Raw genomic sequence first — 25,540 nt, forward strand, 5'->3', positions numbered from 1 at the left:
ATCATTTAATAAATTCAGTTCATTTACTTTTCCAGCAGCACTGTGAATCTTTAGTCATAAATGTAGTGTGTTATCAGTTTAAGCACCTTGTATCTGTCTGTACTTCACATCATATTTTAGAACCAGTCTTTCCTGCTGCTGTATGTAACTGTTTCTATATGTGCATGTTGAAGAAATTCATTTAATTCATTTCTAATTTATTTCTGAGGACAATTTCATTCCATCCCATTCAATCCACCTTGTCTAAATCAATAGAGATATGAATCAGCCATGTGTGGTCTGCAAGGAAAAATCCATTTCTATGGCAGGAGATATGAGATCCTCAGTGGGCCAGCATGTATGTGTGTGTGTGTGTGTGTGTGTGTGTTTTAGAGCCCAGTGAAATACGACCCACAGTGTCTGGGGTTAATCCATTTCCAGCCTTGGCTGCTGATGGCACTGTGTCAGCCTATCATATCTCTTAATGACTCTGAAGTCATCACTTACCTCATCCTGACATCAGGTATTGATTGGCTAACTGAGAGAGGGATGATGGATGGATGAGTGGATGGACGGATGGATGGGCGGCTGAAGATGATGGCTGATGTCATTAATATAATATGTTACACATGAGGCCATCAGTGGTCTTTCAATTGAAAAAATAACTGCACAGATAATAAAAAGCAGATAAATAAATGTAACTCCAGCTTGTCAATCATGTGCAGTTCACAGGGAGGAGAGAAGAGGCTAACACTGTGTGTGTGTGTGTGTGTGTGTGTGGTGTGTTTCTAGTTTCAGTCAAAGGAAAGGAAGGGACACGTTTCAGCTGGTTCTGCAGACATATCTGCACACGAGAAAACTAATTTCACAATAAATCTTCTTTTTTGCAGAAAAACTGTAAACACTGAGAACAGCTGAGAGATGGGAGCTTAGGCGTAAATACACTTCCCATGAGAGGCAAACACATCAGCACCAGCGTCACCAGAATGGAGGATATTGTTTCAAATGTAATGAGAAAGCAGTGTCACATCATAGATGTTAGAGGAGAGACAGTGTTGAGTCAAGCCAGGGTTGTTCCACTGCCATGAGTAGGTTTACACACAAACTGGGTGAAACTAACAGTGTTAACAGAGACACTGACTCAGCTGAATAGAAAATCACCTTGAAGCTCAGGTGCTCTCAGGGTGGCACAGGGCCAATGGTGGATTTTGTTGTCCTGGACTAAGCAGCTGATGGAGGGGCTCTGATTATAAGAGCCTCTAAAGAGTTGAGAGGAATAGCTTCAGTAAAAGAAAACATCCAGTCACGTCTAGGTTTACTGAAAGTCTTCGTATTTGTCAGTAAGGCTTTATGATCTGATAGTTAATACACCAAAACTCTCAGAAATGGACCAGCTGGTAAGGCTACCAGTTGATGACTTATTAAATGAAACAAGATAACTTATTCATTTACAATTTACTAACAATAAATGTAATTACAGTTAGTGGCCTATGAGCTGAGCAGGCAGGGCCACACAGTGTTGAAGTAAACCAGCAGCAAACCAGGATGACAGGCCTGGCGTTATGGGCTGTGGGTAAAGAACACATAAATGTCTTTGGAGACCCTTGCAGAGAAGGGTATTATGGGTAACCATAGCTTGCAGTGGTGCTAATGTGCTTGTACATTAAAGAAGCTGATTGGTTGTTTCAGCTTCTGACTCCAAAGAAAGTTGAAATTATACGTGTGAAAGAAACCATCATGGCACCAGTGCACTGTTTGTCCTCTTTCCTTTATGCTGCAGTGCCTCTCTGACCACAACTGTCAGTGACATCACTGATTTATTGATGCTGCTGTTTTGATTCCCCAAACAACTCACAGAGCCGCCTACAGCCACAGCATATGAAGGGAATGATGAGCCTTACGTCACTGCTGCTGGTAATCAAACACCCGAGTGGAAAGTCGTGCTGCAGAGGGCTGCCCTAGAGACTCTAGAGACGTGCTTTCCTTTCTTCTCTTTTACTTTGTGTCTTTCTTTTTGCTGTCTTTAGGCTGAAGTCAACCCCAGCATGCACTGGGGGAGAGTCAGAGAAGCCGTCATTCACACATGGTGCTAAGTAAAGTTTTAGTTTTATTTGCCACCATTAGTACAGTGAATGGGAATATGTGGATGCTACAGTGAAACAGCCATGTTTTGCAAACCTTTTCACAACACCTTTTTTTTTAAATCTGAGGATCTGCCAATATTTTATACTTTTTTATTATCATGTCATCAAATTCCAATGTGCAGACCCAATCCTGCTGTGCATGGATTCAAGGATGATATTTTACTAGGATACTTTTGTAAATTGTTAATGTTATTTGAAAGAGACAGGAAAAGAGGTAAAGTACTGAGAAACAGACTAACACATTGTTGGGTGTGTGTCTTAGCTTAGTCTTTATCCGTACCATAAGGCTGTAGCTTTGTATTTACAGCACACACAGGAGGGTGGTATTGAGCTTCTCAGCTAACTCTCAGCAACAAAGAGCATTCCAGTGCTTACTCTTCTTATATCTCTGTTCTGTCACTGCCAAATAAACTACAAGTCACATTACTGACTCTTCAAAATGAACTTACATGTCCAATGTGTAATATTTAGAGCGATCTGTTAGCAAAAATGGAATATAGTATTCATAAATATGTTGTCATCAGTGTGTACTCACCAGAAAATACCAATTGATGCCTTTTTTCTAATCTTAGAATGAGCCTTTAAATCTACATAGGGAGCGGGTCTCCTTTCACAGAGGCAGCCATGTTGATCCTCCTGGTTTCTCCAATAGCCCAGAACAGACAAACCAAACTTGTTTGTTTTAAAGGTGACAGTCTCTATACCCCTCCACACCATTGTTACCATAATGTGTGGCTTGTATGCAGTAATTACTTTGATCTGAGACATACTTCTCCTCACAAAGAAAGTAAAAGTAACCTTGAACCTTGAGCTCAGGTCACTCTAGTAAAATACCTTTTACAATAACAGATGCAGTGATAGAGATGATAGATAGGGAGAGGGGAAGAGAGGTAATGGATAGTAACAGAGAGAGGCAGACAATAAGCCAGCTCATGACAGCTATCCGCATAAAGCATATCCTTCCAGGACTGTCAGGAAGAGCAGTGTGTGAGCGTTAAGAAGCCAAGGAATATACAGTATAAAATACCAGTCAGCAAGATGGCCTTCAATGGGCCTGCCACAGGAGCTGCTGGTCACCTTCTATACCACCATCATACAGTCTGTCCACTGTACTTCAATCACTATCTGGTTTGGATCAGCCACCAAGCTAGACAGGAACAGACTGCAAAGGACAATTGAGTCTACAGAGAGGATTGTCTTCCCTCCATCCAGGACCTGTCATGACTGATCGGTCCATGGTCAGAAGCATCTCACACTCTGGACAGAAACTGTTCAGACTCCTCCCCTCTAGTAGGCGCCAAAACCACCCAGCATAGAGACAGTTTCTTTCCCCAGTCTGTTGCTCTGATTAACTTTTAATGTCACAGAGTGGCAGAGATCACACCTGTGCAATAGTCATTGTATACATATTTGCATAACTGTACCTTAATAGTTAAATCCTGGCACTCATACTGCAATAGTTCACAGATTGTATATAAAAATAAGGATCTCCAGCATGGCCCCTGCATCCTTACATCGGCTGAGCACCTCCTGTAGAGCTCAGGAGAGCAGCACCTGGCTTCAAGCTCCAGCCACCATCTGTATGAGCCAACAGCTGGCTGCTGATCGCACCTTTGATACATAAAGTGCAAGTCCACGTAATAATGTATATGTCTGCTAGGCCACGTGATAAGGGTGTAATTATGATACATATTGATAACAGGAAGATAAATTACATCATCATCTGAGTCTCATGTCACAGTAACACTCCTCCTTTTGGTACCTTCAGCTACATGATTCCTACAGTTTCTCTGCAGGGTTTTCTTAGGAAATGTGAGTTTACCACAATGTCTATTTTTCATTTGAATATTGTTTGGAGCTACTGGTCTGCACGTTGTAGGGCTGGTGCTGGCTGCAGGACTGGGTTACCACTGACCTCTGCTGGATTACAGAGGACCTGCATCTAACACCAACATAACCACTCACTTCAGTGTTTGAAGTTTGCTCCATATCAGGGAGTAAAAGTCAGGATATCTCTGTAAATACAGTCCTAACTGACTGGACTGATGCACTCCGCTAACACCAGGTGATATTTCCAATGTGTCTTTTTTCTTCATTGGCTGAACGTTATTCATGAACATGGAGAAAAAGGAAGGATTGTGTAGTTGAAAATCTTCAGTCATTTTTTATTAAAAATTAAAATTTGCTTGATTTCTGGATGGATTATTATGACTGATTTGTATTGCTACAAGTCAGTTGTGTTATAACAGCTGCATTATAAGAAAGTCTTTCCGTGGTCATAGTTGTCAAATGTCATATATCCACTGCAGAACATGTTTGGGGTCTTGTGGGGTGGACACCAAGGTGCACAAAGTATTCAGCTCTCAACCACGGATGTTATCTAGTGCATCTCAACCTGATCAAATGTGCTACTTTATCCCCACAGCCCTGGGACTCACTGAGAGTAACATGAGCTGCATGTGCATTGTATGTAAATGTTTTTTCATACCACATAAACACCAAAATTATACAGAAGGTCTGTCTGAATCACTATCTTTAACGTTTGCCTGTGGACTTGAACGATAGTGTCCTGGCTGTACAATGTGCTCCCTGCGGGAGCCAAGTGGAGCTCTGATTTTTGTGTTTGTTAGTGCTACTGATTACTGCCTTTACACTTTATAAAGCAGGACTATAAACAATCTGTGCAGCTGCTGCGGCTACAGCAGCTCCAGTCCGACTGGATCACGCCTAATTAAACCAGAGACTGGTAATTAACCAGGATGAGTCTGGTAGTCTATATTTACTCTCTTTTGTCTTCCCTCTTTAAAGACTCACTGTGCCATAATAAGAGCTTCATTAGTGACTAGTTGATAAAGAAATCAAAGGAAGAGAACAGACAGATGAGCGCAAAGGTTTCACTTATTGCTCATTTCCCTCTATGTAGTTTTCTCTTTGGAATACTGCAAAGCTGTGGTTAACTGGTGACCTCATAATGTGGTAGAAAAGGCTTCTGGACCAGGATTCAGTGGGAGCAGCAGGGCCTTTTACTTAAATCTGCACACCGGAAGAGGACTAATGCATCTGGGTGGTGGTTGGGTTCTGATGTTATCAAACGGGAAACAAAGTGTGGCATAAAACACAAGATACATTGTCACTTAAACACAAAGCTGCATTTGCATTACATGCATCAGTGTGGGTACCACTTAGTATTGTAGGACAGCAGTCATCTATTATATGGTTTTCAGTCTGTACGTACACAAGAAGTTTTGCTCGGTCTCCCAGCACAGTCTCAAGAGCATGAAGGAGGTACTAAGAGACTGGCTGTTACACCAGGAGAGGTGGACAGGGCTGTAGAAGGGCAACAACCCAGCAGCAGGACCAGTATCTGTTCCTTTGTGCAAGGAGGAACAAGAGGAGCACAGTGAGAGCCCTACAAAGTGACGTCCATCAGACTGCTGCTGTGCATGATTCTGACCAAACTGTCAGAAACACACTTCATTAGGGAGGCATTAGGGCCCATTGTCCTCTAGTGTGACCTCTGCTCACAGCCCAGCACTGTGCAGCTTGATTCACCAGACAACACCAGAATTGGCAGGTCTGCCAGTGGTGCCCCATTGGCTTCATAGATGAGGGCAGGTTGATACTGAGCACATGTGACAGGCATGAAAGAGTTTGGAGACACCATGGTTAACAATATGCTGCTTGTTTAACAAAGCCTGTGTGATTTAATTTTTCCAGCAGTATATTTTATAAACATTATTGATGTGATTAATTCACAACCACCGATAACAGGAGCAGTTATCAATTAAGACATTCGTTTTTGCTCTTGTCCCCATTGAGTGAACATGCCGCCTGTTTTCACGTCTCAAATGAAATGCAGAAGTGACAGGTTAAAAACAGTAAAGAGGAAGAAGGGAGAGCAGACAGAGAGAGGTGAACAGAGTGAGAGAAGTTTATTGACAGATAAGAGCAGAGGTCTGAACACACACAAACACACAACTTAACTTGGGCTTGTTGGTAGAAAACACGTTTAATTTGTGCCTATCTGAAATCTTATCACAAAAGAAGCTGAACTCAAGTAGAAAATTTACAACAATCCCCTAATAGAAGAACTGTCCAAAAATAAATTTTGCAGCTGCAAGTAAGAACCAGAGAGGAGTGAAAAATAAAAACCCACTTTAGAGATGACCTCGGTTTAAATGGTGACCCAGTTTTTTGTGCATCTCTGCTTGAGAAATAAGCTCATGTTATCAGACAAACAGAGGACTGGGAGGATGAGGTTCACATCTTTTTTTTTTCACATTTTTGTAAAAAATTAAAATAATACACATTTCTACAGGTTTACAACACACGATAAACAAATATTACCAATAAAATAATTTGTTTAAAGACACAAGAGAGTCAATCAGTAAAATCATGTACTTTGGTCCCAACAGGTCTCCTCCTAAAGTCAGAGACCAAGACCAGAACCACATGTCGAAACCATGTCTGAACAGAGAGCATTAGCATATGCATCCTGTGTATGTGTGTGTGCACCCACTCACAGTAATGCTTTTCAATGCACTGGAACAGGATTTAAACAGGAACATTTCAGACAGCTCCACCTTTGGATCCTCAGTGTTACTGCACAGTATTATGTCAATACATTCCTAAGATACTGTAAAATGGATTTGTGTGTGTGTGTGTGTGTGTGTGTGTGTGTGTGTGTGTGTGTGTGCACAGGTGTTGGTGGGGAGAGTACATAAAATGTATGATTCCCATTTCCCAAAATGCAAAAACATTCCCAATGACATGATGAATTTGCTGCTTTAAAATGGACATCATGTATAAACCATTTCAAAAACAACTGGTGGCAGATCACAAAAACTGAACTGTATCACACGGATACTGAAGGATACTGAAGTCTTTGAATTTCAGATACACCAGCTGATAAACTACATTTTTGAGTGAATGCAGTACAACACCATTTTAACCACACAGCTGTTATAGTGTAGGCTGCTAATGTCCCTACAAACTAACACTGGATGCTGGTAATGTCAAACTGGACATGTTTACATTGCAGCTGAGCAGACAGAATTACACTTTAACCTTCAGAGCATACGCCTGCTACTGCTTTATCCTTGTAGCTTGGATTAAATGTCCAAGATAATCATCGGTTTTTATTTTAGACAGGATGAGGTTTGGAGGAGTAAATTAGCACAGTGAGTGTGTTTACACTGTCCAAAAGACCTCTTCATGTGATGCAAAGAGGAGCCATGTATTTGATGACAAAACTAGTCTAGTCTGACACGATGGGATTCCTATTAGAATGAAGGGTGACTGAAGCAATAAAGGGAGTTGAACATGAACATGGAAGGAGGAGTGGCTCATATTGCAACACAACAGAAAAACAAGCTCATTAATCAGAGGAACATCAGACAACTCAATGGAAAAATGAACTACTGCCACACTGCCAGGTGATCACTTTGCAGGGCGACACAAAAGCAGAACAGTAATTAGCACTAGGCAAAGATGCTAACATGGAAAACCTAAAGAAAACTGCTTTAAAGAGTAACTAAACACCAGAACTCAAGTCTGTTTCACCTCTGACCATGCTCTGCATCACTGAGTGATGTGATGTATACTGTACATCAGTGCGGGTGAAAAGTTAAACCTGGGAGGTCAGGAGAAAGATTTTTTTAACTGGTGTTTTGTTGCCCTTTAAGATGACGTATGTGTATCCATTAGCTAGACTGCTTACGGTAACACATGGGTAAAAGCAGGAATTTGTAAAGTTTGCAAACTGCCTATGAGATGGACCAAGAAAGTTTACTTTGTAGAGTTTGGATTTTGTCCATATTTAAAGTCAACAGAATGTTTTGATTTTTTAGGCTTTGGACATTATCATGTGTGAAAAAACACTGTACCACTTAATTAAGGTTTGGAAACAGAAGAGGCTGAAAGAGCCTGCTGAAAAGAGGGTGACAGTGACTTCCCTGCTCATCATAGATCTTAAGGTTTAGAAGCCAAGGGTGAAGGTTAGATGGTGGACTTTGAAAAGGAAACTTTCAGATGGTGATTCCCTCCCATATCATAATTGTGAAGATCCATCAGAGCCTGGATCGCCTCCTCTACAGACGACATCTGGATTAAGGCCATTTTACGGTCCCTGAAGAGGAAAGAAGCAAGCAGTTTTATTGTGGAAAGTAACCACAAAAGCTGAATTTCTCATCTTTCTCTCACACTGTTCACTCTGTGAAACAGCTACTCTTCCCAGAGCATAACAAGCCACTAATCAGGAATGCAGAAATTTTACAAAAGGTGTGCTCAATTAAGCAACATCTTGAATGCTGACGTATATTGTGCGATTCTAGAAATTAGAGGCATTTGTACAGTCATGTAGTAGTTTCTTACTGGAAGAACTTGAAAGCCTTGACAGTTCCTCCAGTATTAGAGAAGAGAAGACGTAGATCATCCTCTCCAACACCATCCCTGGACATGCAAAAAAAAAACAAAAAAACAAAAAACAAAGTACATATACTCTTGACATAAAACAGCAAGTGTTGTCCCAACTGACATAAAGAGAAAGTAATATGACAAGCACATGTACTGTTGTTACTACCGAATATTGGAGAGGTGAAGTGTCGCAGAGGGAGGAAAGATGTTCTGGAAGTTCTTAGATCCTGGCTTCTTAAAGCGATGCAGTGGTGAGCCAGAGAAATCTGGTCAAAGACAACAAAATATCAGCAAAACAACAATAATAAAAACTAATAAATACACACCCACATACACAGAGTCAATTAATGTCAGCTGTCAGATCCACCTTTTGTCTTTGATTACAGCTTTGTAAACTCTGACCATACCTTGTCATTGAAGACATTGTCAGAGCTGTTGTGCATTTGTTGGTTGCATGTTTCGAACTCTACGATCTAATTTGTCCCAGAGAAGGTCTATGGCATTGATGTCAAGGCCATATGATGACTGATAACAAACCATCCTTTCTAATGGAATGAAATCAACAACCTGGATTTGTGTCTAGGTCTGCTGTCGACTTCCTAAGCTATAGTATGATGCTTAAGATGGACTGGCAGCTGTGCTGGTTGAATAGTCCCTGGATTTTGTGGAGATCTCCAACTTGGCCTGCAGCAAAACACCCCCCAAACCATCACAGGTCCTCCCCGTTTGACTGCTGAGGTAACAAAATGAGGAATCACGCCTTCACCTCCCACGTCAAGGCAGGTCAGAATTTGTCCCAGCTTTTTATGTGGAGTGACTTTGAACTGAAGCCTACTGATAGTTTGTTTTTTTATTGTTGCTGTTCTTTTCTCTCTCCTCTATCCACTCACCCCAACCTGTAATCTTCATGTCCATTTACTTTGCTATGTTAAGACATGATGATTTTGCCTTCCAAAATAATATTGAACATCAACAAACTTGAATGAAAGAAAGACTACACTGTAAAACCTGAGAATTTCAAAGAATCTTCCAACTTTGATGATGTATGTGTGTGTCAGATATATGATGTTATACATATCAGTATCAGCTCTTCATGCATTCCATTGTGCACAATACTACTCAAAGACATTGACAAGTTCACTTCCAGAATACAGATATTGCCCTACCTTTAGTTAGTAGTTGGTCATCCAATCCTTCTCTGGGCAAAGCCACAGTCTGATGTTTTGACAGGGTCACTCTCATCACTTTACCAAACACCTTTTGACCATTCAAGTGGCTCATAGCTATGGGTGGGAAAAATAGGAAACATGAGCAGCTGAGCAGCCTGATAGCACTCTGCTGACATAGTTAAGACATTTATGAAACTATTCATTGGTTCTTTACTGAGGAAGTTACCAATGCCACAGTGGTTTTCTACTCTTGTAGTGGCTACTGAATTGTAGACACAGAGATAGACAAATCTATATATTTTTTCGGTATTTCACAACAAGCTTATGTTAAGCAATAACTGATGTAAATAGTGTGTTAAAAATACAATTGGTAAGCACCTTGGAAAATACCTCGGTTTGAAAGTTAATTTCTTGAACATATGACTGATTATATTGGTCCAAAACTCACCCAGCTGAGCCTGGTTGCCATCAGACAGCTGGATCAGAGCACTGTCCTTTTTGTTATAGAGGATCTTCACCCTCTGGACATCACCATAGACTCCTGAAGGTAGGGAGAGGGTGAGAGAGGCAGACCGAAAGAGGGAGAGAGCGAGCAAGAAAGAGCAGGTCGAAGGAGGACAGAACAGACAGAGTAGGAGAGATGGAGCCGACGAAGATAAAAAAAAGGAGAGGTGTGAAGGATGGAAGGAATAAAGTTAGTGTTAGAAAGACAAATGAAAAGAAAAGATGGAATCTTCCCATTTGACTTCTACTAAAAACAAATGCTTCTGTGTAACCAAGCAGTTTTATGTTGCAACTGTCAACCAGTGAGAAAAGTCAGACCTCTAAGCTGAGCTTTGCCACTGAAACACTCTGGACACCGTTTTGACTGAACTGCATGTGCATGATTCAGAAATCCAAAAAGTAAAACTATAAATGGAGGTGTAGGAGGAAAAAACAAAAAAACACCTTAACAGATGCACTAACCTACAACAAAACATGCTGAATAAAGAAACATGCACAATAGATAAATACTCAAATAAGACCTAAAAACATTTTCTTTTTAGGCCTTTTAGACTGTGGACATACTACAGGAGCTAAAACTGGTCCAGCAAGTGTGAGTACAACAAATGCAGGGGTGGTTGACGGTCTAATATAACCCGTATGACATGTTTAATTTAAGTGGATGAGTGGCAGGTAATCCCAACTGCAAATATGTAGCATAAAATGAAAAGATACACAATCCAGAGAAAGAGACAAAAAGGAAGAGATGCAGAGGTTTTAACAGCTAGAATGTCTCTCAGTGAACACACTGGAACGTCATGATCAACTTAACCATTAATGGTGAGAACAAAAACAAAGTAATTTACATGACCCTGGCAGAGTGACAGCTCCAGTGTCCTACACTAAACCATTCTCAGTATCCTGATAATTAGGAAGAGGGTCTGACAGCATTTTATGACATTCAGTTCTGATTTTGAGTATCGTGCCAGAGTTAGACTTTTTGTTATACTAAATAATTAAGAACATAGCTTTTATACTCATAATTACAAAGGCTGATTGTGATTTAAGGACCAATTATCAGAAACAAACATTTAAGCTGAACGATGGACATTCTGCTGCGTTGAAGGGCTTTCTCCACTTATTTTATCACTGCTGTGTTTACAACATATGGTGTTAAGGTGAAGCTGGGCACTCATCTTCAAGTTATCAAAAATACATGTCCTTATTTTATTGTTAGGCAGCAGATCCACATTTAAATAAAAAGCTTCTGCATACCTTCCCAAAAATATTGTTTGACTTCAACATTTAAACTGGTACATCAGTCTTTATTCCATTGCCTAAGCCTAGCAGAGACTGAGGCAAATGTAAGGTTAAAAAGAAAAGCAGAATGGAAAGAAAGGCATTTGTTAGTCGTAGAGCTTAGTAATCCAGGTATTTTACCAGTTTCATACCAGATTCAAAATGGAACACATCCCTATGGATAACAGACTCTAGCTTGACATTTTAGCAAGGCAAACACTGAATACATTACAATAAAACCTGTAGCAGAGTGTTCACTCACTGAATACAGTTTGTTGAATGGTCCTTCAGTAATAATCCAGGCTATGAACAGACCCTGGCTTGCAAAAAATATAATTTACTGAAATAACATAAGAAGCCCACTTGAATTAAGTATTTCAAAAGGTGGTTCTTTCCTACTGAAGAGCACAATGAAAGCCTGAGGGTTTTGTGAAGAGCTTAGCAAATCAGGTATTTTACCAACTGGATAAACGGGACTCTGTATTGAAACCAACACTTTCATCCACCTGCTCCCCTCTTTAACAGACTGGATCTAGACTCTCTAATACCATCACTCTAATGAAGTCTCTTTCTGTGTTAATTATTGTTACAGCAAACTTGACAGTTGCTTTGTGAAGCAGCTGTGAAGGTGACTAACTAGTCAACGAAACCACATCAGTCTAAACCTAGATTTGGAGGGATTACATTTAGTTACAAATATCCAAGGCAATAACAGGCACATGATACAGTATGGGAAAATAAGATGCCCATACTACAGACTGATAAGTTGCTAATAGTGAGGAACACCATATGTGATGGACTCATGACTGAAAACCCATACTACAAATTGTGAATAAGGTTCACCCTTTTTTTTGTTTTGTTTTGATAACATGAATGATTTTGGTGTTTTTGTTCTCATCAGTTAAGATATAAGCTGATCTGACACATCTCTCAGACTCACAATTCTTTTAATGTAGAAACAAAGATTTTATATCTGTAGTGTATGATAGAATAGAGGGAGGCTTGGAAATATAGAGACATAGAAGAATAAGCGTGTCCACGACATCACTGAAGAAAGTGAACAAAATTGGATTAACAGAGAGAGATATACAGATAGAATAGTAGAGGTTGAACATACCGAAGAGGGTAAAGAGACTTTGAGGCGTGACCATCTTTAGAGAGAGAGACCGCAGAGCAGAGGACAGGAAGAGGAGGAGCAGAGGAGGAGGAAGAGGAGAGACGGAGGTAGAGATCAGACCGCCCAGCGTTGGACGTAGGGGGGAGGTGGTGGTTTCCATGATGGTGAGGGATGGAGCAAAGATGGAGGGGAGGGTGGGAGGGGGTCAAAACGGACAAAGCCGTATTCATGTTAGACCATATCAAGAAAAGGGACAAGGGAAGGGAGGAAAAAGAGTTGGAAAAAATTGGGGTAAATGTACATGAGGGGAGGAGGGTTTGGAAGAGGTGTGTACAACAAAGGATGTGGGGCCCAAAGGAGAGTCAAATGGAAAGAAAATAAATGTGTGAGGGGGGAGCAGAGGTGGGAAAAAGGGAGGCAGGGAAGGGAGAAAGGAGGAGAGGAGGACAAAAACCAAAGCAGAGGTCAGTAAACAGAGCATCAGTGGAACATCAACGGAGTCTGAATGATTGCTGGTTCATTTCCACACACACACAAACACTTTGAATTTTGTTAACACCCACACTCCCTGTTGAATACATTTATCAGCCAGGAAACAGGGATGGGAGGAAAGTAAAAAAAAAAAAAAAGAATGAAAAAAATAAATAAAACAGGAAATAAATAAATGAATGAAAAGAGTGAGTGGCAGAGCTATCAAACCAAAAGGGGACAGTACCATGAAGCAGATGGCCAAACAAATCCCATGTAACTAGAGGTAAATGTTGGCTGGGTAAGTGTCTACAGTTGGCAGATCACACCGACAAAGACCTGTCATATAAGGAACCTTATATAAACAATGCAAAAAGAAATGTTTGTTGTTTCCATGATAGTAAATCCTAAAATAAAATTTCTGAAAATATAACAGAAGACAAGTCTATTTAAATTAATGTACTGGTCAACATCCCATGGGATCTGTGTCACCATAGCATAAAACAATTACTTTTAAATGGGACACTGTGTAAACTGTGTTATTAGTGTCCAACCTTTGCAATCAGAAGTATTCATTAGTGAATATCACTAATGTGGACTTTAAAGACTTACATTTGTTAGTGAACAGCCTATATCCCCAGTGATTCATCATCTATATATCAGAAATGTGTTGATTTAAGCCTAAAAAGAGGTTTAGGAAGTGGCAGTCTGCAACACTGATATTTAAATATGGAGATGATCTGTGACCATGAACTCTAGTAACCAAATAAATTCCTCTTGTTCTGCTCAGTTGCTCTTGTGCTGTAAAAGGATGTTGTGATACTACATGCCCCATCATCACTTGCAGATGTTACATCAGCAATAAAATGTTTTGAGTGGGTCTTGCTCTACTTTGGCAAACTGTACTTACCCAGTAAAAAACAAGAATAGTCTTTGTTTGGTGTTGCCACTACTGCTCTGCTGGGAAACATTGTAAGTGTTGTGCATAAACATGATTAAAATGTGACCATAGAGGTTAGTCTGCTCATTTAATGACAAAAATGAGAAAGGATGAAGAAGTGACTGAAAATCACTGGGGTGCAACACTCAATGTGAAAAATAGCCCCCCACACTCAATCACTACCTAACTGCTGGATTGCATTGAGCATACTTTCAAGTGTATGCAGGAGCTGCTTTTCTCAGGCTGATGGGTTGTCAGAGAAAATTGTTTGCTGTTAACCAAAACAGACTTTACCAGAAGGGAGCAGAAGTGTGAAAACCACCACTCCACTATGGAGCAAGAGTGGGACAAAGACGGACAAAGAGAGAAGAGGGCTCTGACAGAGAGATGGAACACACACAGATAACAGGCACTGTAGGTATAGAGATACAGATCACAGAGTAGCTGCACATTGACAATTAGAAAATCAACAGAACACTGACAAGTATACAGTTAAATGCAGTAGTGTGGTCACCACTTACGTATTTTGTTGATTTTTGAAGTTATGAAGTAAATGCAACCAGTCCAACAATTGCACATTTAAAAAGTCCCTTCCTTCAAAATGTTAACAGACTGTTACTTCTGAAATTGAATGAAATAAAACAGTACAAAAACAGTAATTGTGGCATGTGCAAAAGTTTCTAACAAACCTTTTGACTTTTAGGGCTGGCAATCTCACTGTGACTTTAATCCACCTTCATTAAAATATGTAGACGAGGTGGACGTTGCTGCAAAGCGGGCCAACACATACATCCACACAGGAACTCACACTACTATCACTTAACTCAAGAAAAGAAAAAAAAAATCAAAAATCATTCAGCACTGTCCGTGCAACAGATAAAATTAGTTACATAAAGTACAGCTTGGAATTACTCCTTCACAGTCAAGCTTTGGTTATGTTAATATACCTCTTCATTTAGGTTGGATGCCAACAGGACTCCTGAAACTCCGGATCCAGACAGAGCAACACGACCTGCAGCTGCTGCTGCCGCCGCTGCAGCACTCAGAGGACTGATGGCCCCTGTTAGGAAAGCACAAGACAAGAGCTAGGTCAAAAAACAAACATGGCAGCAGCAGAAAAACAGGTTTAATCATAACACTAAGACTAATGCTCTTCAGTAGATTTGTTATTCTAAATTACCTGGTTCAACAATTACTCAACATGCATTAAAATGTCAGAATGGAAAAAAAAAAATCTAAATCAGGGAGGGTGATATCAATAATACCATGGCTTAAATGTAAATTAAGTTTAGTTAACCTACAGTGCTGGAGAGCTTTTTCTCTTTGACATTAAAAACTACAAAATCTCAGCTTCATCAATCAAAGATTAACATCTACAGATATGCTGAAAGGTTGTATGTGGCTAAAGCCCAGAAATGATATGGTCAACACAGCTGCTTCAGTAAATTCAGTAATGACCCTAATTATTACACTGAAAATTGGAAGCCACTGAGAAGTCTGAGAGTATAATACTGACTCACTCCTGTCGACACCAGCTGTACTTTGTGTAATTAAAGATTCACAAATTTTCATTTTGTAATAGTCTGGTGCACATATAAAAGGACTGCTAAAATCATTGCTCTATGGCATTTTTAATGTAAGAGAATCCACATGGAAAACCTATTCAAAGCTTTACTCAAACTAATGTGAGGCTTCAGATTAACTGTTTTATGTTCCTAGTTATAATCATTTTTTTAGTGTTTCAACACTGTACTTCAACATGGGAACACAATGAGGGAAGCCTGTACAACAACTTCGGTAGAATTGATCTGTCAACATCAGGGAGCCGTCATCTCATTTTAGTTTCAGATAAACATTTGAACACATATGTACAGAATGAGGACTGTGGATTTTGTCCTTGAAAGAATCTCAGTATGCGCGATGATCACAGAAAAAAAGTTCACAGGTAAATGGTTATTGTTAGACATGAAAAATTTGGAACCTATCCTTTATAGATGATGCGTTTGGTCATATGAAGTGTGACTAAAACTAAATGACAGAGAAATTAAATGGGGAAACTAAAACTAAGTAAAAGGCTGGCAGGCGTTAAGAATCTTAGCTTTTGTGTCACTAGAGAGCAAAAATGTGATTTGCTTGAATTCCTGGTTATTGAATAGCAATGTATTAAATTTAATACTAACTAATAAGATTTAATCACTGGCAAATTACCCTGCCTTATCTGTTGATATAGCTGCAATACTAACTACACACTGGCCAAAGAAAAGCCTTTTCAGCCCTGGTGCATTCAAACAACCACAGCACAGAAAAAAAAAGCAGACATTGACTGAAAAACAAAAACAAAATGTAAATAAGAAACATACATACCTCCGCCCTGTGAGAGGGACAGAGAAGATGAGTAACCTCCTCCACTGGAGTAGGAAGCTAGCGCTCCAGATGGGGTACCTACAAGACAATGACAACTAGATTTAGACCACAAATACTAAACCTGACTTAGCACTAAAGTGTGCACACAATATTTATGAATGAGGTGAGTAAATATTGGTAGGATCATTTTGTTTTTTAATCTTCCTTGACATATGTAGAATTTGACTGGAGTCCACAAGTGGAGAAGTGACTTTGAAATTGACATGGGATAGTTTAGAAAGGCACACATTTGTTTATATAAAGTCTCACAATTCACACTGCATTTCAGGATAAAAACCAAGCAAAGAAGTCCTCTCTGTAACACAAGTAATAACGCACAGAACAGGGCAAGGGTGTAAAACTTCAGGCTACTTGCGTAACCCCGGTTCTCTGAGTAGCATGACTGAGATGTCTCACTATAGGATACACCCCCTCGCGTATTCACAGAAGCACTGTACCACTACAACAGCCCTGAGTGGCTGGCAGTACTGACGCCTGTGACATGACATCCTGCCTTATAAGCTGCTGACGTCACTAGTCACTCAAAATAAAGCACACCTCTTCTTGCTTCACCCCATTAGCAAGAAGGGCGGTCCAGTGTGACATTTCACGTATGCTACTTAGATAACCGGGGTTACACAAGTAACCTAAAATTCACTTTCATAGCACTCGTTTTGATGTCTCACTATGGGCTATGGAGACTCCCGTATTGCCAGACAAGCTTCTCTCAATGACCAACTGCCAGCCTTGGCCTCCGCCCACAGACGTCTATGAGCAGGGCACATCCTCGGAGGAGCCTACTCCAAGGACAGCGTAGGCCAAACCCTGTGACGTGACATCCAGTTTGTTGAACCTTGCGAAAGTAAGAGGAGATGACCAACTAGCAGCAGCACAAATGTCCTGAATGGACACCCCTCTGAACAAGGCCCAAGAGGTAGCCAGGCCCCTAGGGGAGTGAGCCCACAGACCCAAGGGGGCCTGGGGGCCCACACTGTTATAAGCCAGCCTTGCTAAATGAAGTCTGTAGCCTTTGGCTATTGTCCTCAACACCCAGTTTGAATTTGTGCAATTTCTACAACTGCTCTCAACTCTTGCAGCAGTACTGTTTGCATTTTAAAATCTTCGGTTACTCTCGGAGATTTTCCCGACTGAGTACGGTTGCCCTCTGGCGGTAGTAGGACGCCTGCTGGAACTGTGCATGTGCGAACATATTTCATGCGTACGACGCTGAGAGCGCTGAGAGAGGTGTACTGACTCTTAGCCATAAAACGGGTGCAGTGGACACATGAACCGGGGTTATCTACCGCGGTGCTGGTATGTTCCAGCCCGAGACACAATGAGCAGACCTAGTGTGAGTCTTTATTTGAAATTTTGTTCCTGTAGGTGCACACTCAAGCCCCATCATCCATCTCCTCCATGATGGGAGGCAGCTTTGCAGCTGTGACCTTTAGCTGGTGTGCTAGCGTGTGTGAAAATTTTTCAAGGGATGCTAGCTTGGTGTAGCTTAGTCGAACAAAACCCTTGTTCGTTAAGAAGCCTCGCAAGCGCAATTCTTCAATTTGGAGGTTCAGGTTCAGGTTCAGGTTCATGAAGGCAACCTGTATCGCACCAACTACCACCAACTGTTGTGTCAGCAGCTTATAAGGCCGGAAGTCATGACACAGATGTCAGGGCTGGCATAGTGGTACAGTGCTTCTGTGAATACCCGAGGAGGCCTATCCCATAGCGAGAAATCAAAACGAGTGCTATGAAAGAGAACCATGTCTAAAGCTTAAAGTGTTCCCAGTGAAACAATGACCTCAGGAATCGTGAAATTAAGTTTCGAACCACCAGGACTTAGTCGGCAGTGCACATGAACAGTGAGGAAAAAAAGAATAAAATAGCAATGACTGTCGTTGCAACTTTCTCCAGCAGAAATTTCAACATTACATTAGCTTGTAATAAAATTACAAGAAAAATCATTGTCATCACTCTTTTATATCATGAGTGTCTGTGGTCAGTAGCAGTACACATGGAGCCTTGGATTACACTATGGGGTCTCTAACCACAGTATTCAACTTAAGTCTTTCCTACCTCTCCAAAATACTGACCATTAAAGCAGAAAGCCCTATAGATCAATTATTGATGCTATTACAGAAACATTTAAGAGAAACTTACATAGGGATATAGAAAGACAAAGAAAAAATTATCTAGTTCAAACTTCAAGCCTGTTTGAAAACAAGTCAGGGGCCCATATGTACACTAAAAGAGGCTTTACTTGCTGTAAACATTTCTCTTGGTTACCCTGGCTCTGAAATGACCTGGTTCCAAAGCCATTTCAATGTGGATGATTGGGGGTGGGGCAAACTCCACAATCCTCATACAAGCATTCCAAAGTACAGCTGAAACTATTATGAGACATCAGCAGTGTGAGTTAGACAGCTGCACTTTAGCAGTAAAAAAAACAAAACAAAAAATTCTCTGTGTTTATCGCTTCTGGTCAGCAAGGAATCAGCCCAGTGTTTTAATCAAGCCACATTCTGCACAGTACATAAAATAAATGAATTTTCACTTTCACACTTGGGTTAAACGTTCTAATAAGATTATCGATACCTGTGCACTACACACTAAATCAGCCTGAAGTTGACTCCTAGCTTGTTTCACTAAAAAAAAAAAAAGGCTCCCCGAAGACAGACATAGCACTTTGCAGAACAGCAGTGCACAATTAAGAGAATGTTGGGAGAGACAGGGAGTTCCCCAAAAACAGTGTATGACCTGTGCAGGACACCACTGTGGTAACAGGCAGGTTTTTATAAAAGGTAAACCGAAGGACTCACGCATCACTATCCACCTTAAGTAGGAGGTTTCTGTCACCGTGGATATTGAGAGAAGTTTTACTCACCCAGCTGTTCTATATTATGCTTTCCACAAAAATGAAAATCAAAAATGGGTGTGTGTTACAGACACAAGCAAGGAAGAAACACCTGCTTTAACACCTTTTCTTGGTCTTGTGTGGTGGACAATTTATTACGAGCAAAGTTCTGCCTATATACACTGCAGGCGTTTGACTTTTTGTCCTAACCTGAAACATCTGACACACATCTAGAGTCTTTTAGCATTTTTATTGTAAACAGCACAATTTTCACACACTAATACTACTGAAAAAAACAACAACAACATATTACTTGTTTCAACACATTCTTTCACTAATAAAGTGAGTGGGTCTGGCTGGCCACGCTAGGTTGGTTTTCCTAGGACAATTGTCTTCTTATATGCAGCTCACGAGGATAATGCCTAGCAATGTTCACGTGCATGTCTGAAAACATGTCACTTCATTACGGTTAATGCACCACTCACTTTCTGTCAGTGTGAAATTCTAGTACAAGTGCCTTTTCAATGGCATAAAAAAAAAAAAAGAACTGTCTTCAAACTAAAATAGTTTAACTTCACTGAATCTTTTTATTACATATGCAGCAAACTTGTTTAGGATTCATATTTTGATAAAATGTTGACAGTCTTCTTTATATTCTTTTGTAAAAGTCTAAAAACAATTGACTGATTAATCGGTTATTTAAGAAATGGCTCCACATTTAATGCCTCATGGAGCCTATGACTGTGCAACGCTAGATAATTGGAGATATATTTACCCAATAAAGAATGATCCTTGTTTGTGGACTCGCCATCTCCAGTAGGAAGGTCAGGTCTGGTGTAATCTCGACTTTTATCATTGTTGTATTTGACGTTGAGGTTGACCAGTTTACTGAAGTCTATCCGCAGGGTACAGCAGGAATTATAAATGTTCTGCCCATCCAAAGACTGGCATAAGGGAGCAAAAGAGGGAAAAGGAATCATAACTGTTTTAAACTGCATTTTTTATATATTTATCTTTTTAATCCAAGTGTTGCCAGACTGGTGGATTTGATAGACCAATACTGAAAATAGTGGGATAACAATATATCACAAGGTAGTATAATACAGTTGTAAGAATAAGCAATGGCACTTCTTGTGGTTTTGTTTGTTTTTTTTTGCAGAAATTGTTATAAATTAATTCTTTTACAAGAAGCACTTGCTTGAGGTTTAGGTGGCTCAACCAGTTATTAAAACACTGTTTCCATTATCTTTTCCACCATCACTTTGTATGTTCAATTGGCAAGTTGAATAAACACAGGAAAGATCACAACCTGCTGCTGCATTGTAAAAAAAGAGGAAAATTCTATTTCTTTTTTAAATTAAACTGTGCCACCAATATATTTTCAAAAAGTTAAAAACAGTCATCACTTTTAAACAGTCAGAAAGGCTACATGCGCTTAATTTTATCTTGTTAGCATGACAGCATGATGCTATCAATGCAAGGAGCTAGGTATGCAGCTGCTCTTTCTGAAATCAGAGACTCACTGGCATCCACATCATGCCCAGTGATACACTCACTTTTAGAAGTGAATACTAACAAAAATAACCATGAAGACCTTACCATCTGTTAATGGTTAATGTAATTTTGCAGTGGCTGCTGTTCTAACATCACTAGTTTTCAGATCTGCACAAACCTACCAGTTTAGCTTGCTGTGCATTCACAGGGTCACTGAACTGTAGAAGAGCTTGAAACTGGTTGTTCTTGGTGAAGGTTATAATCTTCATCACGGTCCCAAACTTACTGAATATCTGTCAGAATCAAAACGTTTACAGAAAATAACACAGAAATGCGGTCGAGCTTGATCTGAGAGAGTTCATCAAACAAAGCATTCTATTTTAAAGGTGTAGGACATGTAAATGTTATCAAAATCAGAGGTCACCCAATATGGTCTTTTAAAAGGCCTTATGTATCTGAGATACTGATAAGCTTTAATGTGGTGGTTCTCTTTTGCTCCCCAGAAAAGTCTTATGCTCTGATAACTCTTTTTCTAGTCAAGAAGATTCAAACATCAGTAGAAAAGGTCAAACCTGACTAGGGGCTGTGTGTGCCAGTCTGACTGTTGGTTTAATAAGTGTTCAGGTTTTACCTGTTGAAGAACATCCAGTGTCACAGGATAAAACATGTTGTCAATAATAATTCGTAGGACAGGGCTGGGAGGTGGATTGAGGTCCAGAACTCCTTGGCCAGAGGACGGAGAGCTTCCATCCTGTACTGCAGACACTGCCTGGAGCACCGCCTGGGCTCTCTGGGTGGTAAGAGAAATATATGGACATATTAGGTGTAAAAGTCAAATAAAATTCTATACCTAACCATTTGGTTTGACTGAAGCATAGTACCAAGTGTATATACCTGATTCAGAGCTGAGTCTGTTTTCAATTCCTTATGGTTGGAGTACTGGATGAAGACAGGTGTGTTTCTGACCTAAACAGAATATGATTTATATAATACACAATTCAGACTGTACCCCTTAAAACAAGAGCACAGTTATTATGTGCAATATGAATGAACACCTATGCATTCAGACCTGTGGTGTGACAGCTGTGTAATAGTTCACCATGGTAATGGCTGCTTCCTCTGTGCCCAGTTCCAGAAAAGCCTGGAAAACAAAGAGCAATTTGAGCTTCTGAAGATTACCAAAGCACCTCCAGGACAATGTGGTGCTGTAATTATTCTTGTGTACAAACAGAGAATGTTATTTGGTTGAACTTAAATGTTGCTGTGATTATTACACTATTATTTCATCAATTATACATAAAAAATGTCAAATTTAAAGTTTTGTTTTAGTTTACCTGGTTTTTCCCCTTCAGCATCAGTATGTTAGTGACCTTTCCAAAGGGTAATCCCAGAGCAATGACTTCAGTCTCTGACACTTCATTTGGAAGTTTCCTGATGTGGAGAACTCTGGAGGGAGGCGATTCATCCAGACGCTGTTTCTTACTGTCACTGCCATTTGCTGAACATGGAAGCACACAAAGAATAAAAAAGTTAAATTGTCATATTATTCCACAACTCTTGAACTAATGACTTTTTCAGAAATTTTGCTTTTATAGACCAAATAATCAATTTAGTAATCAAAAAAGCAATAATTACTTGCAGCCCTTAAGATGCATTTTTGTAATATTGCAGATTCAAAAACTAAAATTCATTCAGAGTATTAAAACACAAAATGACCTCATCAGTTTGGTAACCTCAGTCCGACTTACCCTGGCACTACTGAATGTTTTCAAAATCATATTTAGATATTTTTGTCAGTTTGAATCATAAATAATGTCAGCCAGGGTTCTGACCATCGTTGAGGCCATGTCATTCAGTCCACCGAATCCTAGAAAGCCTGTCTCAGCTGAACCCACTGAGATTAGGATAGCACCACTTCCCATTTACTGATGACTTCTGCTTTAAATGACAGTGAGTTGTTTTTACCAGCCCTATCAGGGTTAAGGCTGATCTTACCAGTCATTGAGCTGGGGCTGCTACCGTACATGTTGAGCTCATCTGAGCCTCTCTGCAAAGTTAAGGGGGAAAAACCAAAAGACAAAACATTTTTTACTTTATTTTAAAAATATTATTAGCACAATGACTTAATAATACTATCACAAATTGATCAAGCAGGATATTGCAAAATCTCTGCCTTACTAACCATCAATGCAATAAAAATCAGCTGATATTTTGTTATTGCTCAAAGTAACTCACTACATAACACATGCACATAACATGTGTGCTTTTATTTTCAACGTAATGACATTATCATCCTACAAACAGATGGTAGATGCAAATGTGTAGCAAAACATTGAACAGCTTACCTTCACACCAACCGCAACATCACTGCCAATGAAGAGAATGTAAGGAGATGAAAAAAAAAAAAAGAAATATAAGTAAAAACACTACATAAAAATGTCAAGGAAATGCAATTATTTAACTCAGAAAAAACAGGAATACTGTGCTGGTGACAGTACAACTTGGACGAAAATGTGGTTGTTTTAAACAACCCCAACTTCAAACTTGGGCATTAAACAATAAAAGAATAACTTTTTTTAAGACAAAAGTATCAAATAATTCAACTTCTCTCACTTTTGTCAAAAAAATAAATACCGTTTTTTAATTTTTTTTTAATTACCATTGCTCTGTTTTGTTATGTCCTGCTGTTATCTCTTTGTGGCAGTAGCATATACAGATAAATTAATGTTATGTTACCTACAGAAAAAAAACTGTATATGATATACACGACACCAAATATTTTTAGTCCCTTTTTATTTTGGGAATATCAGGAATGTTATCTGTTGTGTGTGTGTGACACCCCTCTCCTTAGCCACCGTGTATCCTTATGCGTTTCCTTTACGAATATAAGCTCTGCTGACGATGTAAATATGCAGCTGTTATATGCTGTCATGATATCACTTGTTTTGAGCGACCAGCCGGTTTGATTGCATTTCTCATATTTTAAGTGCATAAAGTTCACCCTGGACATTTCTGACCTCCGACGCGCTATGAACGCAGCACAGGAGCGGCTAATGGTAGGAGCCGTAAACCACCGGCAGAGGATGAGTAGCAGACATTAGCTTCAGACAAAGGACCGTGCGAACTGACAGCTGGGCACAATACAGGACATGCTTCATCAGCAACACTAACAGCTTGCTACAGTAATTCATCTGACCCATTCACAATGATCTAGAGGGGTGTTTCACTCCGCGGTAACCTTCATCGTACGCTCGACAGGGGATATCTCGCTGAACTACATGATTATCTTTTAGCAAGACGCTTGTAAATTAGTGCATTGCCGAAGTTAGGGGATCCAGATGATACAATAATTTTGCCCTTGCGTCGTGTTCATCCATAACGCTGTGTTTTTCTATCGGCAAGACATCATTAAACTACCGCTTTCCATGATCGGGACTTTGTTGTTAGCTAGCTAGCGCCAGTACCGAGGTGAGCATCAGAGCTCACTAACCGTGACATTTAGCACATCTTACACTAGGTACGTGGAACGGCTCGTCTTATTTAACATGCACGGCGCCGCTTTAATTGCAATATGAACACATTTACCCGTCCATTGCAGCTCTTTGTCCTCTTCTGTCTGTTAGTTTCTCAGCACACCTCGAAGCCTGAGCAGCGTGGGCAAAATGGGCGTTCTTCTGTGACGTTTGCTGCATTACCGTCGACTTCCGGTTAGAAGGCGAACTTCTTCTTCGGCTGCTTGCAGCCCGTTGCACATTTGTGTGACGTCTTTCCGGCTTTGTGTCGACGTCTGTGCGTCTGGATGTCAAATATCTTTACGTCTCTAGTTGTAAGACCTGTATTTTGTATTCTTATATTATGAACAGTATCAACAAACCATAGTTTGTAAAGTTACACCTCATACACTGAAACATGTTATTTTATCACATTCACCTTTCACCTTTCCGAAAATGTATATATTATGATTGACGGGTGGTCAATCCTAATATTCCTAATCGTTGGGAATATTGTACATCTTATTATACTTTTTCTTCTTCTGCGTAAAAACCTTTAATTTGACCCCCTGAACATATTCGAAAACGCACGAAAATTTGCACCCAAGTCAGAATCGGGTGAAAATGTTTTTTAAAGGTTTCATACATGCCCCCAAAACAATGGCTCTACGGCGCCCCTGACAAAAGTCGAAAGACATTGGGCCTATGGGAGGCCGACCCACATTTTTTTCATCGCACACTCACTAAACTCGCCACGCCTCTTCTTCATTTCAAATCAATAAAAAAGCTTATCATGCTGACATTGTACGCACAACAGGAAGTCCACCAGTCTGGATTTAGTCTAAAGGTCATTGAGTTTGCCGTTTTTGCTCACCTCGTACCCTTTCGAACTGATCCAAGGACTTTTGAGCAAATAAGCTCATTCTTTGTCAGCATCGCCGAGACATGGGGCAGCAATAGTTATCCACATTTTTTGCTCACACGCCCTGAACCCATTTGATTAAACCAAAATTGTCATTCACACCAAAACATTTACTTTGTCAGAACTTTTCCAAATTTGGCACAGACATCCTTTAGGACATTCTGATCAAAAAAGCCAATCAGACCATGCCCTATTTTTAGGGGTGGTCGGTTCGGGGAGGCGGTACGCTTGAGGCGAGGGCCGTTCATCGCCGCTTGCGGCTTATTATTATTCTTCCGCATGGTTTTGGGTCGCTGTCTTTGGTATCTTTCATATTTTTTAAGATATTCAGCTTTTTTTCAATTTTTTGTCCCATTGAAATGAATG

General features: G+C 40.1%; 1 protein-coding gene across 2 annotated transcripts; it reads right to left on the reverse strand.

Moving 5' to 3' along the window:
* Positions 1-6,112: 6,112 nt before the first annotated feature.
* Positions 6,113-24,457, reverse strand: LOC113133906 (polypyrimidine tract-binding protein 2-like). 2 transcript variants are annotated; one of them, XM_026312938.1, is made up of 17 exons: positions 24,347-24,457; positions 23,107-23,128; positions 22,757-22,808; positions 22,096-22,259; positions 21,861-21,902; positions 21,656-21,727; positions 21,393-21,551; positions 20,944-21,054; positions 20,043-20,211; positions 16,378-16,455; positions 14,961-15,073; positions 12,606-12,639; positions 10,155-10,247; positions 9,704-9,820; positions 8,704-8,803; positions 8,496-8,573; positions 6,113-8,250 (listed from the first exon to the last, which is right to left on the reverse strand). In XM_026312938.1, the coding sequence occupies exons 1-17, from the start codon at positions 24,451-24,453 to the stop codon at positions 8,121-8,123; spliced, it is 1,641 nt and encodes a 546-aa protein (XP_026168723.1). In that variant the 5' UTR covers positions 24,454-24,457; the 3' UTR covers positions 6,113-8,120. The 2 variants fall into 2 exon arrangements, with proteins under 2 accessions (XP_026168723.1, XP_026168722.1); XM_026312937.1 differs by having other exon boundaries at positions 21,831-21,902.
* Between the last annotated feature and the right edge of the window lie 1,083 nt (positions 24,458-25,540).

This window comes from Mastacembelus armatus, chromosome 17 (genome assembly GCF_900324485.2).
Source record: "Mastacembelus armatus chromosome 17, fMasArm1.2, whole genome shotgun sequence".
Lineage (NCBI taxonomy): Eukaryota > Metazoa > Chordata > Actinopteri > Synbranchiformes > Mastacembelidae > Mastacembelus > Mastacembelus armatus.

What these genes read in the sequence shown, in the direction of transcription:
- LOC113133906 (XM_026312937.1), bottom strand. Translation starts at nt 24,453, where the DNA reads ATGCAGCAAACGTCACAGAAGAACGCCCATTTTGCCCACGCTGCTCAG. An exon ending in TGCTGAAGGGGAAAAACCAG is followed by an intron (nt 21,903 to 22,095) that starts GTAAACTAAAAC and finishes TTTGTTTTCCAG; the next exon opens with GCTTTTCTGGAACTGGGCAC. An exon ending in CAGACTCAGCTCTGAATCAG is followed by an intron (nt 21,552 to 21,655) that starts GTATATACACTT and finishes CTTACCACCCAG; the next exon opens with AGAGCCCAGGCGGTGCTCCA.